The sequence below is a fragment of the Meleagris gallopavo genome, chromosome 30, assembly GCF_000146605.3.
Source record: "Meleagris gallopavo isolate NT-WF06-2002-E0010 breed Aviagen turkey brand Nicholas breeding stock chromosome 30, Turkey_5.1, whole genome shotgun sequence".
Classification (NCBI taxonomy): Eukaryota; Metazoa; Chordata; class Aves; order Galliformes; family Phasianidae; genus Meleagris; species Meleagris gallopavo.
The window spans coordinates 1,540,315-1,556,930 of record NC_015040.2 but is presented as its reverse complement, the minus strand read 5'-3'; the positions used below and the strand labels follow the sequence as shown (position 1 = coordinate 1,556,930).

At 49.8% G+C, this 16,616-nt stretch overlaps 1 protein-coding gene across 5 annotated transcripts in view; it reads left to right on the top strand.

Moving 5' to 3' along the window:
* Positions 1–9,772: 9,772 nt before the first annotated feature.
* DOT1L (DOT1 like histone lysine methyltransferase) overlaps positions 9,773–16,616 on the top strand; it is a 44,893-nt gene continuing 38,049 nt past the window's right edge. For 4 of the 5 annotated variants that reach the window (XR_004162106.1, XM_031557118.1, XM_031557117.1 and 1 more), the window contains exons 1-4: positions 9,782–9,829; positions 12,455–12,498; positions 14,316–14,390; positions 16,422–16,485. Coding sequence is in view for 4 of the 5 variants with exons in the window: in XM_031557118.1 (XP_031412978.1) it covers positions 9,797–9,829; positions 12,455–12,498; positions 14,316–14,390; positions 16,422–16,485 (216 nt within the window). In the remaining variant the exon portion in view is untranslated. Of the gene's footprint in view, positions 9,830–12,454; positions 12,499–14,315; positions 14,391–16,421; positions 16,486–16,616 lie in introns of all 5 variants that reach the window. The other variant, XM_019610022.2, reaches the window with a different exon arrangement.

Genomic DNA, 16,616 nt, shown 5'->3' with positions numbered 1-16,616 from the left:
CGGTGCGGCCCTTCGGGTTCAGCCGTCGGTCCGCCGTCGGCGCGTCGCGGTGTCCCCGTGTCACTTGTTTGTGCCTCCGCCGCCCGAGCGCTGCCGGCTCCGTGTCCGAGCGCCGAGCGCTGCTTTGCTTCCCACGTCCCTGTGCCCTGAGGGTCCCCGCATCCCGGCCCCGAGCGCTGCTCTCGTTGCCGTGGCCCGGCCCTGTGAGCTGTGTTCCCCGCGTTCCAAATCCCGAGTGCTGCCCCCGGTCCTCGTGTCGGTGCCCTGAGGGTCCCCGTGTCCCTGACCTGAGAGCCGTGTGACTTAAGTCCCCGTGTCCCAGCACTGAGCAGCGCCTTCGGTCCCCGTGTCCTACCGCTGTGGGTGCCATGTCCTGGTCCTAAGCAGTGTCCTTGGTCCCCGTGTCCCACCCTTGTGGGTGCCGTGTCCCAGCCCTAAGGAGTGCCCTCAGTCCCCATGTTCCTGAGCAGTGCCCTTGGTCCCCGTGTCCCTGCCCTGAGGGTGCCACGTCCCAGCCACAAGCAGTGTCCTTGGTCCCCGTGTCCCAACCCTGGGGATCCCCACGTCCCAGCCCTGAGCAGTGCCCTGGGGATCCCCATATCCCAGCCCTGAGCAGTGCCCTCAGTCCCCACATCCCATCTTTGGGGATCCCCACGTCCCACTCTTGTGGGTGCCACTTCCCAGCCCCAAGCAGTGTCCTTGGTCCCCATTTCCCACCCTCGGGGATCCCCACGTCCCAGCCCCACGCAGTACCCCCCCATCCCATCTCAGAGCTGTGCCTTCACCCCCTCCACATCCCATCACAGCGCAGCAGCAGCTCTGTGCGTGCAACACGTGTGCCAACCCACACGCACCCGCTCATATCATCCCCAACCCGAGCGCTGCTCTGTTCGGGGACGTGCCGGGCACAGCTGCGTGCTGCGATAGGAACGCATCGCTCCGGAGCCGCAGCTCCTATCTGCCCTTTGCAGTTCTGCCTCCCGCCTTCCCCTGCAATGGACTTCAGCACGGCGCCGTGCAGCCGCAGCTCCGTCATTCGTCTGCGCGCGCTGCGCTCAAATCCTCGGAAACTGAAAGTTACCGCCGCGACCGTTCGGTGCTCCCAGCGCTGCCAAAAGCGAACCCGCCAGCAGGAGCACGGCTCAGAGCTGCCGCACGGCACCAACGGGCTGATGTGCGTGCGCTGAACTTCTGACAGCTGTGGCAAAACGAGCCCTGAGCTGTGTGCACCCCCCCAGCCCCCCCCGTGTGTGTTATCGTGCTGTTTGAGTGTGGGGAGTGCTTGGGAAATAAGGGTGTTTCAGATAAGGGAAATTAAGGCTTGCTGGCATAAGGAGTGATGATTTTTCAGTTAATTTAGGAGAAAACTTGTACTCTGAGGATGGTGGGGTCGTCCCCTCCCCCCGCCCCCCCTGCTTCACCTCCAGTTGCTGCCAGGGCGACGTCCTTGCACAGCAGTGCTGCAGAACCTGACTGTCCAGCTTTGACCCCTCCAGGCACTGCAGCTGCCTCCCCGGTAACGTTGGAACCAGCAATGGTTCATCCAGAGCTGATCCATTCTTTCCTGCAGTTGGGTCTGTGACACAGACGCACGCAAACACACAGACGCAGCCGTTGCAGTGGTGGATGAACTCTGGAGCTTTGGCAATAAATTGTGTGCTTTGTGCTCCGTGTGCTGACACGGTGCTGAGCTGCGGCCCCGTTTTGGCTCAGCTCTGCTGGCAGCGGCTGCAGGCACTGCTGTGCTCCCTTTGACACAAACAGAGCATCTCTAAACCCATAGGAGGGGAGGTGGGATACCGGGGAAGGGGATGGCACACCTCCCCGGTTGGGTTTGGCTGCTGTCTGCTTCGGGGTTCTCAAAGATAGAGAGGAAAGCATGCAGTCCGTGCTGGGCTGAGCACAGTAGGCTGCGTTCCCACTGCAGCCCATATCTCCTCTGCTCCAAAACAAGCAGCACAGGCAGTGCAGCTTATCTCTAGAATGAACAAATCCCCTCCATTCCTACCAACCAGCATCAGCGGGATCTCTCAGCAGCGTGGGGAGCTCTGTAAACCCCCTCTTTCTTCCCCCACGTCACGCTGGGGCCGTGGGAGGAGAGCAGCAGTCCTCCCACCACCCCCTTACGGACACGAACTGACAGCGTGACTCCTTCCCTGCTCCTCTCGGAGGAAAGGCTGCGGTTTCCTCACCCAGGAGCTCCGGGTGCTGCTGAGTTGAGTCGTGCGGTGAGTAATCGCTGCTCATGACTCACGGGATATTTTCTGATGTTGACCTCTGTTTTTACGGCTGCCCCGCTTCATCGGAGCCGGGTGAGTGAGCGCTGCTGTGTGCGGTTTAACCCCTTGGCTCCCACGTGTCAGCCTGGAGCTCTGTCACAGACCAGAGGGATTGTATTGAAAATAAAAACAAACCACAGCGTGAGAGATACAGGCATGAAGAAGGGATGTATGTTATCTGCTTGGAGTAAGTGGAATTCCTGGTTCTGAGCGGTCTGGAATGATGCAAACTGGGGGTGGCATTGCAATATAAATGCAATGTGAGCGCAATATCAGGGCGCTGCGATGTAATGCAAACAGGTGTTGATATGCATGGCTTGGTGCTCATGCTGCACTTGTCCTTCTGACCCGGGTTACTCCGGAGGGTTGTGCTGAACTGCTTCACCCCCTGTGCTTGGTGCTGAGCATTTCGGAGGTTTGAAGGTGGAGGTGTGTGCCATGCTGGGTGGCTTCTGCCTGTGGGCCCCTCTGTGCAACCGGCCCCACCTGTTGTGTGCAGGAGAAAGAAAGGTGTGCTGCTGAAAAACCCAGCTCAGCTCCACAATCTGATCTGGCACTGTGTGCTTGAACCCCTCCGTGCTGAGCAGCGTGCAGAGCCTCGCAACTTCCGGACAGACCTTTGGCTGGCTGCTCTCTGCCCTGCATTGAATAGAATTCCCCAAAAGGTAACTGCAAACCTGCTGACCTGCCCTGCTGCTGTAGGGCAGTGCTTCAGGTTAGGTGTGACCACCTCCATCCCCATCTTCCAGCCTGGAAACCTCAGGGCTTTGCTCTGCCCCACAGGGACAGTCCCAGCTGAGGGAGGAGAGATGTCAGACCCCCAGCCCCCAGAGCTTTTGCTGTTGGGGGAGGAACAGAACACTGTGATAAGGCTGTGCTGTTTGTACAGGTGGAAGGGCACATAGGATCCGTGTTTTGTTTTCCTGTTCTTTTTTGTTTGTTTTGTTTTTTTCACGGGTTTTATCCTGCTTTATCCATCTGGTGGGGCACGCAGCGTCACCGGAGGATTGTGCCATGATAATGCATATGGCTGCAGCCTGCTGTGGGGGGTTGAGTTGTGTGATCCTCCCAACCCGTACAGTCTGGAGTTTCTGAGTGTCACCCTTACAACAAAGCACAACTGTGGAGATGAACCTCGTGATGTAGTGGTCGGAGGCCCTGCTCATGGCTGGGCTTGGAGCTCTGTGATTCCTAAGGTCTCTTCCAACCCAACCATTCTATGATGACTCTCTGAATGGCAAACCTTACCGAAACCTTCTGGTGTGCAATGTCTGCCCGGGGAGGGTCGGGGTTCTTAATATCCAATTTTAAGAATGATTTCACGTGCAAAGAGCAGTGATGCTCTGGCACAGCTGCCCAGGGCATGGAGGGGTCACGGTGCCTGGAGGTGTTGATGAACTGCAGAGATGTGGCACTGCGGGATGTGGTCAGCGGGCATAGTGGGATGGACTGGGGATCTGAGAGATCTTTTCCAACCTTAAGGCTCTGACATGGGTTTAAGAGCACTGTTTTATGGTGCGTGGACACCTGCAGGGGTGGCCCTGTGCCCGCTGTCCCCAGCCACGTGCCTTTGGGGCGAGCTGATGGCGAGCAGCATCCCTGCACGCATGGGCTTCCCCTCTGCTCTTGTTCCGGCGGGGGGGGATGTGGGGGCTGTGTGTGAGCTGGTGGCTGAAAATATCTGTCTGGAAGCCAATGTTACAGCGTTTTCCCCTCCGCCCCGTGACTCACACGGCTGTACCGGGCGGCTCTGCCCACGGAGCCTCCCCACGCCCTGAGTAATTGCCCAGAAATTCGTTGTCGTCGGCGGTGGCGGCAAGGTTAGGGGATTTTCTCTGATTTCACCCAGGCTGTTGATGCAGCTTGTTGGGAAGTGTTTGTGGGGATGAGTCATTAATTAAAGAAACTTTGCTGGTGAAGAAAAAGGCTTGAATGCTCCAGCAGACTTCCTATTTCTCAACAGCCCGTTCTCAAAGCGTTCGGAGTGGCGGGAGCGAGCTGGCAAATCATTGACTCCGGCATTTCGACAGCGCTCGGGTTTCTCAGCTGCCTGGCAAATAAACAGCAAGAAATGACAGTGCTGGCATGGGTACAGCAACCTTGGGTACAGCCCTGGGTATGGCTGTGTCATGCAGCATGGCACTGGGTGCTCCCACAGCCACTCCTTGCTCCCCAGGGCCACTTTGCTTCTTGCCACCTCGGGGTGGGGGTTGCCAGGAGGGACAATCGCTGCTTGTTTGGGTTTCACAGTGGCTTTTGTTCCAAGCTCTGTCCCTGTTGGATGCTGTGTTAACCACGAGTTGGGCGAACGTGCGTCTTTTTTTCCCAGCGTTTCTATATGCAAACTAAAAATAGTTCTTTTGTATTGCATCTTAATGCCACGTGACTCTCCTTCTCGTGCAACTGAGAGCTCTTTGCAGCCTTCCAGTGCTTAGAGGGAGCTTGCGAATGGGAGGAGGAGGACTTTTTATGTGGGCAGATAGTTTTAAACCATCCCCCCTTGTCTTAACGCTAACAGAGGGGAGATTTAGGCCAGATATGAGGGGGGAAATTCTTTACCCAGGGGGTGCTGAGGGCCCGGCATTACCCAGAGCTGTGGGTGCCCCGTGCCTGGATGGGCCCTGGACAACCCAAGCTGGGGGTGGCACCCAGCCCATGGCAGGGCTGGGGCTGGGGGTGCTTTGGGGTCCCTTCCAACCCAACCTTGCTGTGATTCCATGGATCTGTAATCTTTGAGGACCATTCCAACCCAACTATTCCATGGCTCCGTGATCCTTAAGCCCAACTGTTCTGTTACCGTGTGCTTCCCTGATCTTTAAAGCCCCTTCCAACCAATTCCATGGTTCTGTGATTTTTAAGATCCCCTCCAACCCAACCATTCTGCGATTCCTATGGTGCTATGATCTTTAGGGGCCCTTCCAACCCAGCCATGCTGTGATTCCATCCTATCGAAAAACGTAAGTGGAAAGACAGCATAGCTGTTAAAGCTGGTGTTCTTTTCAAGGAGATGAGCGAGGATTCACGTCCCTGCCCTTGGCCCGAGCTCCAGTAATTCAAATTTATCTGCCTGAAACGCACCCATCAGTTACGTCCGGACGAAGCACTGAAAGCTCTCGGTGCGCTGAGGGAAATTCATGCCACCAAATGCAGCTCCAGCTCTTGTCCTTTGTGGCAGCCTAAATGTATGTGGAGATGATTATCCTTTCACGTCTCAGCGTTGTGAGTGACTTGTGTTCCTCCTGGGAGTTAGGCAAAATATCTTACCTCTCGGTATGCAGGATTTATGGGAAATGTAATCACCCTTCTCCCCAGACACCCATATGTCTACTTTTGTACTCTTCCTTTTTTCTTTTTAGCTCTTTCTTAATGCCTCCCTTTCTTTTTCTTGCTGCTTTGAGTTCACGTCTGTCTGTCTGATTAAAGCTTTTATCTGTAATGATCCAGACAAGGACCAGAAGCAGGATGCTTTTTTCCTTTCCCAGTGTGTTATTGCAGATTGATGGTCGCAAGGTATCTTGACTTATTTAAAATACCTTAGCTTCATTTATTTTCTCCTTTTAACAGAAGGCTCTGCAGAAGGAAGAGTTCATATCAGGTATCTGAACGTATTAGGAACGTAATGCATCATGGTAGTTATTAAAAGATAAGGCAATGCTTCCTCTGAAGAGGAACAAAAAATAAACCTGAATATACGGTGATGCTCACCACACATTTCTAGAGATACCAAATAGAGTAGCTGCTATTTTTAGGGCATAGAAGGTATGTTTTACAGCAGGAAACGATGGCTGTATAGATAGGAGAAGATCTATGAATAACAAAAATGTTTTTCTTATGGGTGAATGAGTGTTTCCTAAAAGTCTTCACTGCAAGGTTTGCTTGGTGCCAGACCAAAGGAAGTCCTGAGGATGGGTGAACAAAGCACTGGAAAGTTTGTTTGAACAAACAAGGAAAACTACAGAAAATCCTGAGTGTATTTCTTTGTGTAAAATACATAAAAGCTTTATGAACTTTAATGCTCTGATTGAAAGTAGAATAGTTAAGGTTGGATAAGACCACTGAGGCCATCTGGTCCCACTGTAGCATGAAGGGCAGTTTCCTGAGATTTGGGCATTGCAGGAGATGGGGTTTGGTTGTCCTTACAGCAGCTTTCTGACCCAAAGTGAGGCTGTGCCATGAGTTTCCAGCTTCACCAATGTCCACCATGGACGTGGGAAGCTGTTGGGTTTCAGGCAGAGGTGGCAGCAACTTTCCTGCACTTCTTCCTTGGTCGCCTTTGCCCCCAACGGTTTGCAGGTGTCCTTTGTATTTTGGTGGCAGGAGGGACATTGGAGGCGTTGAGGAAGAAGAGGTGGTCAGTACTGGGGCGATATGGGAGGGGGTTCCAAAACCTCGAGTCTTCTGCAGCCTCTGTGCAGAATTAAATGCAACTATGGAAAAAAGACAAAGAAACAACAAGTAGAAAAGCTGTAGTGTTTTGAAGAAGCCTGTCTTTAGAAAAGGGAAGAAAACTATTTTCAGTCCATACGAAGTGTTCAGGCTCTTAATGCAGCTCTGGGACGGCTGTTTGCTCCGACTGGAGGTAATTCTGAGCTCAGCTTTACGTGCAGGTTGGAGTTCCTGGCGGGGACGATGGCTGCTTTCCATTCTGCTCTCCGGTTACCGCTGGATGGGAGCGTTGTTTCTTCATTAACATACACCCATGGTTGCATAGAGGCCTGAACCTGGTGCTGCTATGAGAACTACTCGTACTGATGTCCTCTTTGTGCAACCAGAGGGTCGTCCTGGTGTGACTGTCCGTGTGGATATTCCTTCAGGCTCTTCTGCAGGATGTCTGCGTGTGAATATATTTATACAGCCCCCTCTACTTGCTATCATGGGAACCATTCCCTCCCGCATTCGTGCGGTGTCCGTAGCAACAGTTGTAATTGCTGTGTGCAAAGGCAAAACGGTTTTATTGTGGTTTAGGTACTGCAGTGAAAGTGGGAGTGCTAGTGGCAGCCAGACCCACAGCTGTCTTGTCTACGAATACCAGGGCTCATGGCATACAGGATTACCCAGATGAGTTTGGATTTTCTTATCTAATCCCTTCTTCGTTTCCTCACTTAAGGGAACAGCAGTAATTGTCTTCAGGGAAGGCTTTCTGTCCTCACCTCCCTTAGCATGAAGTTTGCTGCTTCATTTGCTGGCATGGAAGCTCAGTGTCCCTGTCCTGCTTTGGGATAAAATCAGATAATATGAAAAGTCTATCCATAAGTGTGATATACTGGAACAACTTTCCCTTTTCCTTACTCACATTGTAACCAGTGTGAGGCAAGACCTAAAAATGCAAAGTGGGCACTGGTTATGATTGCAGCAGCTGGAAGTGCTTTGGGTTCTGCTTTTCACAAGACCTTTGTCCGCTGCTGTGTGCAGGACGTTGGAGGTGGACATGCTGCGGGCATGGATGCTGTGCTGTGCTGTAAATGAAGGTGATCCCTGGAGCACAGGGCTTGGGATCGTGTCCATGTGTGGATGCTGCACTGTTTCTGCTGTAGCTTGCCCTGCCTGCCTTGGTGTCTGGAAGAATGCTTATCATCCACCACAGATGGAAGAAACCTAAGGGACATTAAAGAGGCACTTGTCCTGCTAGTCTTCTGCAAGATTGATTGGCTTTTCCTAATCCATCTTTTTGATCTCTGCTAGCCATCTTGTCCCCAGCTGTAACATCCTCTCCTTTGGATTTATGGATGCTGTCTGCAGACAGGGCTGCAGCTTCAGGCAGCTGAGCAGTGCTTCAAATGGGCTGCTGAGACTGACCACCTTCATTAGGCAAATTCAATAAGATCACAGCACTTGTAGGTCAAAGTCTGGCGGCCAGAACAAATCCTGAGTGCAGTCAGTGTTTAGTTCTTGGAAGCTGGTGTTGCATGGTGAAATGTAGAACTTTTTAAAGCGATCCTTAAAAAACACACGAGTGTCACCATTGATGAATTTTTCACTAGCTTGTGTCAGGCTTTGTTTTTTTCTGACTTGTTCAGATTTATCTGTTGGACAGTGCAAAGCTGGGAGGTCTCCTCCTCCTATGTTGCAAATGTGGGAGGCTTGCTTGCACCTCTGCAGAGCTGGTATAGTCACCTCGCTTGTTCTGGGAGAGGAAATGAGGTCTGGTGAGTAAAAGGGCCAATGGGCTCTAAAGGTGAGAACTGCTATTTTTTTGTGCGGCAGTTCAGTTTGGGCAGTCAGCCTTGAGTTCCTATCTGTGATAATTAGATAAGGAACCTTCACGTCCTTTGCACAGTGCTTTGAGATCTGCTGATAGAAAACCCACCAACTTTCTTTTCCCCCCTATGACCACACCCAGGATTTAAAACTTTAGTTCTCATGGTTTGGGCTGTTGCTGCCTTAAGGAATTATCCCATAACTGCCATTAAGATCTCCTAAGAGATGTCAACTTGAAAGATAAAGCAACCAAAGCAGCCTCACCTCATGTAGGAGGTGTTTGCTATGACATTACCTCCAGCAGCCAACTGATGTTGTGACACCAACACAACCACTGGCGGTTTTTTGCTCCTGCACCTGTAGGGTGTTATGCAAAAACTCCTGATTCAGTCCTTCCAGTTGTAGTGATGGATGGAGAAATCCATCTCAGGGCTGGAGCTGCTCACTTGTGCTGCTGAGGCATCTCCATTGCTCCCTATACAAAACTACACTCTTATAAATGACTTTTGAAAAAGTATCTGCTTTCTTTCCATTATTTTTCCCCTGAGATTTCTTGGCAAAAACTTGAATTTTCTCTGGGAGCTCACATTTTAATTTTAGACTGAATGTTGAGGTTGAAAATAAGAACCTTTTATAATACATTTCAGCCAGGCAGGATTGGCTGTAATAACTTCTAAGGTATGTTTATTTTTTTATTATTATTATTTGAAACAACAACAAAACTTGTTACGAACAGCTCTGGGCACATTCAGTTCCTGTAGACAACATCTCAGAGAGCACGCACTGAGGAGATAAGGCCTCACCCCGTGGAGCAGTGCCATTCCTGCGGCCCTGCAGATCCACACTGGGGCCCGAGAGCCCCTCAGGCTGTACGATATTTACAGAGAGCACAGCCTGAGCCTGTGGTCGGCATGTTGGGGCCTGGGCCTACACAGTATACTGGGGCCTGGGCCTATAGGCAGCACTTAAAGGCCTGGGCCTACACAGTATTGGGACCAGGGCCTACACAGTACACAGAGGCCTGGGCTTACACAGTACATTGGGGCTTGGGCCTGTAGGCAGCGCTTCGAGGCCTGGGCCTACGCAGCATGCTGGGGCCTGGGCCTGTAGGTAGCATGTGAAGGTCTGGGCCTACACAGTACTGGGGCCTACACAGTATTGAGGCCTGCACAGCACACTGAGGCCTGGGCCTATGCAGTACAGTGAGGCCTGGGCCTGCAAGTCAAGGCCTGGGCCCACACAGCACGTGGGGCCTGGATCTATACAACATATAGGGGCCTGGGTCCACACAGCACACTGGGCCCATTTCTCCCTCACCAATGGAGGGAGAAGGGCCTGGAGCCACGGTGGGGGTGAGTTGGGCTCCTCTGTGATCATGGCTCCAAGCTGCTGAAGCTGAAGGAGCGTTTGGACAGCACTTGAAGGGGTTGGGTTTGGATTTTGGCTGGTGCTGGACCTAGGAGTTGGACTTGGTGATCTGTGTGGGTTCTTTCCAACGTGGAATGTTCTATGATTTTGTGATTAAGAGCTTCAGACCAAGATCATAGAATTGTCATAGAATGGCCTGGGTTGAACAGGACCTCGAAGATCATCTGGTTTCAACCTCCCTGTTGTGAGCAGGGTCACCAACCACCACACCAGGCTGCCCAGAACCAAGTCCAGCCTGGCCTTGGTGATGTGCTGTGCTGTGGTGGTCAGGCAGGGCAAGAATCTTCATCATCAGGAACTGCATCCCGGCCCTCCCAGCCTGTTCTCCCAATGGGCTTGCAAACAGAGCAGGTTCAAGCACCAAGTTCTATGCGTAGAGGTCCCAAAGCAGTGCTTTTGCTCCTAAGAGTGGTGGGCAGCGCAGGTGCTGTGCAGGCAGCTTGTGCTCATGGTGAGGTTTCTGCTCACCTTGACTCTTGCTTTGTGGGAGTACAACAATGTGAGCACAGGTGGGACGGCTGGCTCTTGCTGAAAGTTATCTTTGTTAAATCTTACTGCCCTAGCATTGAAATGGAGCCATGAGTGGCCTCTGTGTAATCTTTATTTCTTCCTCCTCCATTTTGTGCTTTGAACAAATGTTAGATCTTTTCAAGACTTGCATGAGATCTTGGGAGCTTGTCCACCCGGACAAAGCATATTGGAGAGAATGGTAAATTGGTAAGTGTTCCAACATGAGCAACTTAGCTGCAGTCGATGTGGAACCTTTTCCAGCTTTGTTGCTGCTAGATAAAACACTAGCTGAACTCTAAAGGCCCCTTCTGGCAGGAATTGCAGAGGAGGAGTGAGGTTGCTTTACTCAAACCACTTGCTGGAACTGTCTCTATAGATATGCATTATGATATTTATTTTTTAACTCAAGACAAAGGAATCTGTTAAATAAGCATTTTTGGTCATTTATAGGGGCGTTTTCTTGAAGACTATAGGACACGGGGTTCCATTTGCAAGCTCTCACTGAGCTTGCAAAGCAGTCAGTGGAGAATGTAACTTCTTCAGGGAAAAAGGTTATATGGCAGCAGAAGCGTGAATTCACTTTTCCGGTATAATGTGCTTATGTTGATAAACCATATTCTTACTATTCAGGAACACAGTTTACTGGGAGAGCTAGATCATCCCGGGGGGTTTATACTGTGATAATCTATGTGTAGTGAAAGGTGGAAATTCATAGGGGATGTTTATGGATGAGCTGACTGTCTTGGGCTATTTTTGTACTGTGCAGATAAGAAATAAAGAGACAGGAGAGCCCTCCTCCTGCATGCCTTTCTTCTTTACATGTGCATTTACAGAGCACGTTCCCATTGAATTACTTCCCTGTTTTCTAGGCTAAGCAGTACTGGTACAGTTATTTGCTCAATGCTTCACGTTGGCTGACTGTTTATTGGTGCTGCTGGTTGCAGCTGGATGTGGGCCATGCAGGGCTGTACACAAACCCATGGACTGGAAGGTGCAGGGCTGTTGGCACAGCTCGCCATGTTAGCACGGGGTGTGCTGTAGCATTGGCATGTTGGGATGGAACCAAGGGAAGTTGACACCTGGGCCACTCCATGTTGAAAGCCATGTATCCTGACTACCATTGGCTTGTCAGCTTCTCCTTTTTGAGCATTTTGTTTTTCCCATGTGACCCCTTGATAAACAGAGTTATTTCTTTTTGTTTGGATAAATTGAGTTTTTCCTAGTACAATAGGAAGTGTTGTTTCTTACCTCTGTCATAACAGACTTAAGAAATGTTTGCCTACTTCTGCTCCTGAATCATGCAATCTATCCAGGTATGTAGGGTGCGAGTTTCTGGAAGGAGAACTTCTACAGCATCCTGAGTACATAGGCTGGGAAGTCTGCTCCGTTGTGTGTATGTGAAAGCTGTGATGCAGATGGGGAAAGGGTTCTGTTTGACTTCAATCAAAATAATCCACAGCTACTTCTGTCGTCTCTCTGTTGGTGTTTCTCTTCTTCCATTCCCTCCCCTTCCCCACTCCATTTCCTGTGGTAGCTCTGTAGGGATTACATGTCTGCAGCAGATGAGGGAATTTGGGAAAGTGAGCCTGTACCCTTCTAACACTGGAAGGTCCTGGATCCCAGGCTTCTAATTAAAAGGTCAAAGCCACTTTAAGAAGTGTCTAAATATATCCTAAACTGTGTGGATGAGCTCTGGTAGCTATGGCTTCATGTGATAAATACAACAAGATATATAGAACACCTTCATCTTTCCAAAATAAGACTTTTTTCATAGCATGGTGCATGTATGTGCACTACATGGGCTTTTGGGGCACGTGCTTGAAGTAACTTGTGACATGTGTTTCTGGTTCAGTTGTGTAAACTGCCAAAGTAATGGTCTCATTTGGATTGATTTAAGGGTTCAGGTGGCAATCAAGTCTTCCTTCCCTTTTATGCTTGTCACCTGTGTCATGAACAAGACTGCAATTCCTGTAATCTTCTAAAAAACAGCACACCTGTTGTCTCTCTGAAAATATCTATTTTTTTTTGCTTTATTTCAGGACAAACACCATGATGCTGCTCATGAAATCATTGAGACAATTCGGTGAGTGTTCGGTGCAGACTGGAACCCTTTCTTGTGCATGACTTCATCACAGTGAGTGGGCACCTTAGCATATAAAGGAGAGCAGCAGGTTTTCGTGGTTGGATGGTGCAGATGAAACACGGAGCAGGGTCCTGCCTGCATGGCCACCCGAGCTTGGAGCCTGGTCATCCCATATGGCCTAGCAAGCTGCTCCCAGCATGAGTGGGAAAGCTCAGCAGTATTGCTGATAACATCACTCATGTAGATGAGATCATAATATTTGACCACAGTCTGTGGTAGGAGGGAATGTGCAGGTGCCATGCTGGAGGCTGGAGCTCAAGCTTTTTGTTTTTTAAGAAGAAATGTTCTTTTTCCAACTGCAAAGCTGCCCTGCTGCTGTTTCTTCCAGCTCACTCGTGCTGATGCTGGTGAAGTTTTGTGCCTGGGGAGCACATGGTGTGCTTTGTAGGTGTGATTATGGGGAAGATGGGGCTGGAAGCGATTGCCAGAGTCCTCTGTGCTGCTTTCAGTGCTCTTTTCAGTGCTGTGCTACCTGTAGGCAAGAGGGGGCTTGTGTAAGAAAGCAATTGGGCCAAAGAGGTGTTTCACAACCATCTTACAAGCATGATTGCAGTGCAAGTGGGCTGTTAGAAGGCTTCCTTGCAGCCTTTTGCCTCCCTTGTGCTCAGTGACCACAGCATGGTTATGAAAGCACTGAGTGAAAGAATGCAGAGAACTGTCAATCTCTTTGGGTAAGCAGCTGTTGGCTGCCCATTTGCCTAATGTAAGAGAAAAATTGGGAAATTGTTGTAAATTTTGTAAATTTGGGGGAAGGTAGATATTCACCGGAAGACAGTCAGGCATTGGTATCAAATGGGGATTTCTATTTTTTAATTTGTGTTTTTATTTAGTAAGGGTGAATCAGGCAGAAGGAATCAGAACAGCTGGATCTCTTGTTGTGCTTTTTCACCATTATAAAGTGTGCATCGTGGTGCAAGGAGAGGAAATGCTGCCATTCCCATTTCTGTCCTTCCTATGGCGTGCACTGAGTTACTGTGGTGATGGTAGCTCTTCCCTGCTTTGCTGTTTTTGGAGGAAAGTTTGTGCAAAGCCAGTGTGGCTTTTCAGATGCCTTTGAAAAGAATTCACCATCCTCCCATATTTTGAGAGCAGAAACCTCATCTGCGAGCTGCCATTGTCAGATGCAGTGCCAGTGGGGCTGAGCTCTCCCCTCCTAATGGCAGCAGCATTTGGGCTTTGTTAATTCAGCACAAGGAAGAGATCTTTTATCAAAATTACTTTGGCAAATCTGTCTTGGGTTGGGTCATGTCAAGTGTAAAAGCAGCTGAAATGGCTGGTGGTGGTTGTCCAGGCTGCTGGAGGAGAGGTCTTCTCCACCCTCCCCTTTGTCAAAGCTGTTACAGTGTCAGTTTTGTTAAAAATCCTTTCAAAATACTGCACTTTTCTTTTTATTTTTCTTTTTTTTTCTTTTTGCATTATGCTTTATGTTAGATTAGCATCAGCTATAGCTTTGGGTTTTTTCAGATGCACTCAATACACTTATCACCTCAATTTGAAGCTGTGCCATTTCCAGTGCTTTATACCACTGCCAATGTCTACAGGCACCTCGCTGGTTTTTCAACACAAATATGGACTCTTGCAGCTTTCCAATTAGCATTTTGTGCTGTCTGCCTTCCTCCTAACAGTACTGTGAGCTTTCATGTCTGCAGCAGCGTTCTGTCTCAATGTATAGCAATGCCAGTCTAGAACTGAGACAGACTGCCTTATTATAGCTATTTGGAAATGTTGTTTTTATTCTGTTCCTTCTCTCTTTCCAGGTGGGTCTGTGAAGAAATCCCAGATCTCAAGCTTGCTATGGAAAACTACGTTCTAATTGACTATGACACAAAAAGGTGAGCAAAGAATACTTGTTCCCAGCAGGAGGACAGGCCAACATGGTTTGCAGTGAATCCGTTGCTATCTGGTTATTCTTAGACACTACGAACCAAAGTTTTCTTCTGGAGCTGGCAAAGCTATTTTGGTAGGAAATGTGTAACAGAAATATTGGCAAAGGCTGTTGGATGAAGGACATAATAGGAAACTGCGTACGGCAGAGAGTTGAGCTCTGCTGTGTACGTTGGAATTACTCACTGCAAAACAATGATCGGTATCTGAGCTGTTGGACTGCATCCAGCCTCAGCGAGCTGAATGGCACCGAGGTTTCTACTTCTGTAGTAACTCAGAATTCCTGTTTAGAAAGCTGCATGCCAGAGCTGTCTGTCAGCGCTGTGTCCTTCTCCTGCCAGGGCTGTGGGAGCTGAACCTCCCCCTTCCTCCTCCGTTCAGTGTTCAGAACGAGCGCGATGCTGTTTGGGTGGGGAATAAATTAAAAGGCAAACCATTCCTACTGCTCTCTTGGGCAGCCAGAATTAGTTGGAGCTTCTTATGTCTGCGTGTGAGTGCCTGTTCCACACAGAGCTGCAAATGAATGTATAGTGTGTGCTGTTCTCCTTCATAGAATGGCCTGGGTTGCAAAGGAGCACAGCGCTCATCCAGTCCCAACCCCCTGCTGTGTGCAGGTCGCCAACCAGCAGCCCAGGCTGCCCAGAGCCACATCCAGCCTGGCCTTGAATGCCTGCAGGGATGGGGCATCCACAGCCTCCTTGGGCAACCTGTTCCAGTGCCTCACCACCCTCTGGGTGAAAAACTTCCTCCTAATATCCAACCTAAACCTCCCCTGTCTCAGTTTAAGACCATTCCACCTTGTCCAATCTGTCCCCCCTGTCCACCTTGGGGCTGGCAGGGGCAGACCCTCAGCCTGCAGCATCTCTTGGGGTGAGTCTGCATGCACTGAGGCAGGAAAGAGCTGTGACCCCCTGTAAAGGAAAGAAAGAGCTGTAGCATGCAGAGACCTCCCTAATTGCTTACGTGGGGAAAAACAGAATTCATTCAAGTCGTGCATAGGGGGAAAACTGCAGTTATTCAAGTCCACAGCATGGCTAAACTCGTAGATTGAGGATTGCGGATGAAACTCCATCCCTTTGTAAGTCATCCCTGGTTATAATCCCGAGCCCCACGCAGGTACTGCTATCATGATCTGCTTAAGGTGTTTTTGCTCCTCTCCATTTCATTTTAACTGCTTGATTGCAGTGCCACTTCTTTCTATATCCCCTGGTCCCCACTTCTTGGTTCAGAGGTGGCCATGATTTGATTATCTTGGTCCCATAACTCCTTATTTGTTTTATTATTGGTTTGTTTTTTTATTTTATAGAATCTGGTTATGTAATCCTGATTTCCTAGCAATATCTTTTCCTCCCTGGCATGAGATGAATTTTTTTTTAATCCTCTAAGCTTCTGCCATGGAGGCATCTGGCGACAGTGACTGTAATCCTGAGCAACCCATGAAGCAGTCACTGCCATGAAGTGCTGATTATAGAGCCATTCCGGATGGAAAAGTCCTTTAAGATCATCATGGCCAGCATTCACCTCCCACCACCACTGCTCACCACCACTGTCCCTAAGTACTCCAGTGGAGCAAAGGAGAACAGCACACAGACACCTTGCATTCCTGTGTGTCTGCATGGAGGAAAAGAAGGGGCGAGCAAGGAGAACAGCAAGCTGTCTCATCAATCAGAGCTTAAGTTTAATTATTTTCCTGTTCACTAAGGGAACTAACATTATATGAACGTTCAGCTTCCAAAATGGAAGTGCCTTTCTTCTTTCCACGGCGCAAGCAGGTTGCACAACTTGTTGCTTCTTTGTCACGAACTGCTGCTCCTCTGGGAGGTCACAGAAAGCAAACTACGCAGTGTCCTAAAGCTGTGCAAGTAATTACATGTTCTGCATGTAGATAGATCAGCTTCTGTGATGACATTAGGGCTGAAAGTTGTACCTCCAAGCTCACCTTTTGCCCTTCTCTTGTAACCTGTGCCTTCTCCCCGCAGCTTTGAAAGCATGCAGCGGCTGTGTGACAAGTACAACCGCGCCATCGACAGCATCCATCAGCTGGTATGTATTGGCCACTGCTGTGCCACGGTGCTTGTCTCACTGCTTTGGGCTCACGTGTAGTGAATAACATCTAAAAACCATCAGGTTTTTAGAGCACTGGGTTGTGTGGTGTGATCTGGTGGTGTCACTGG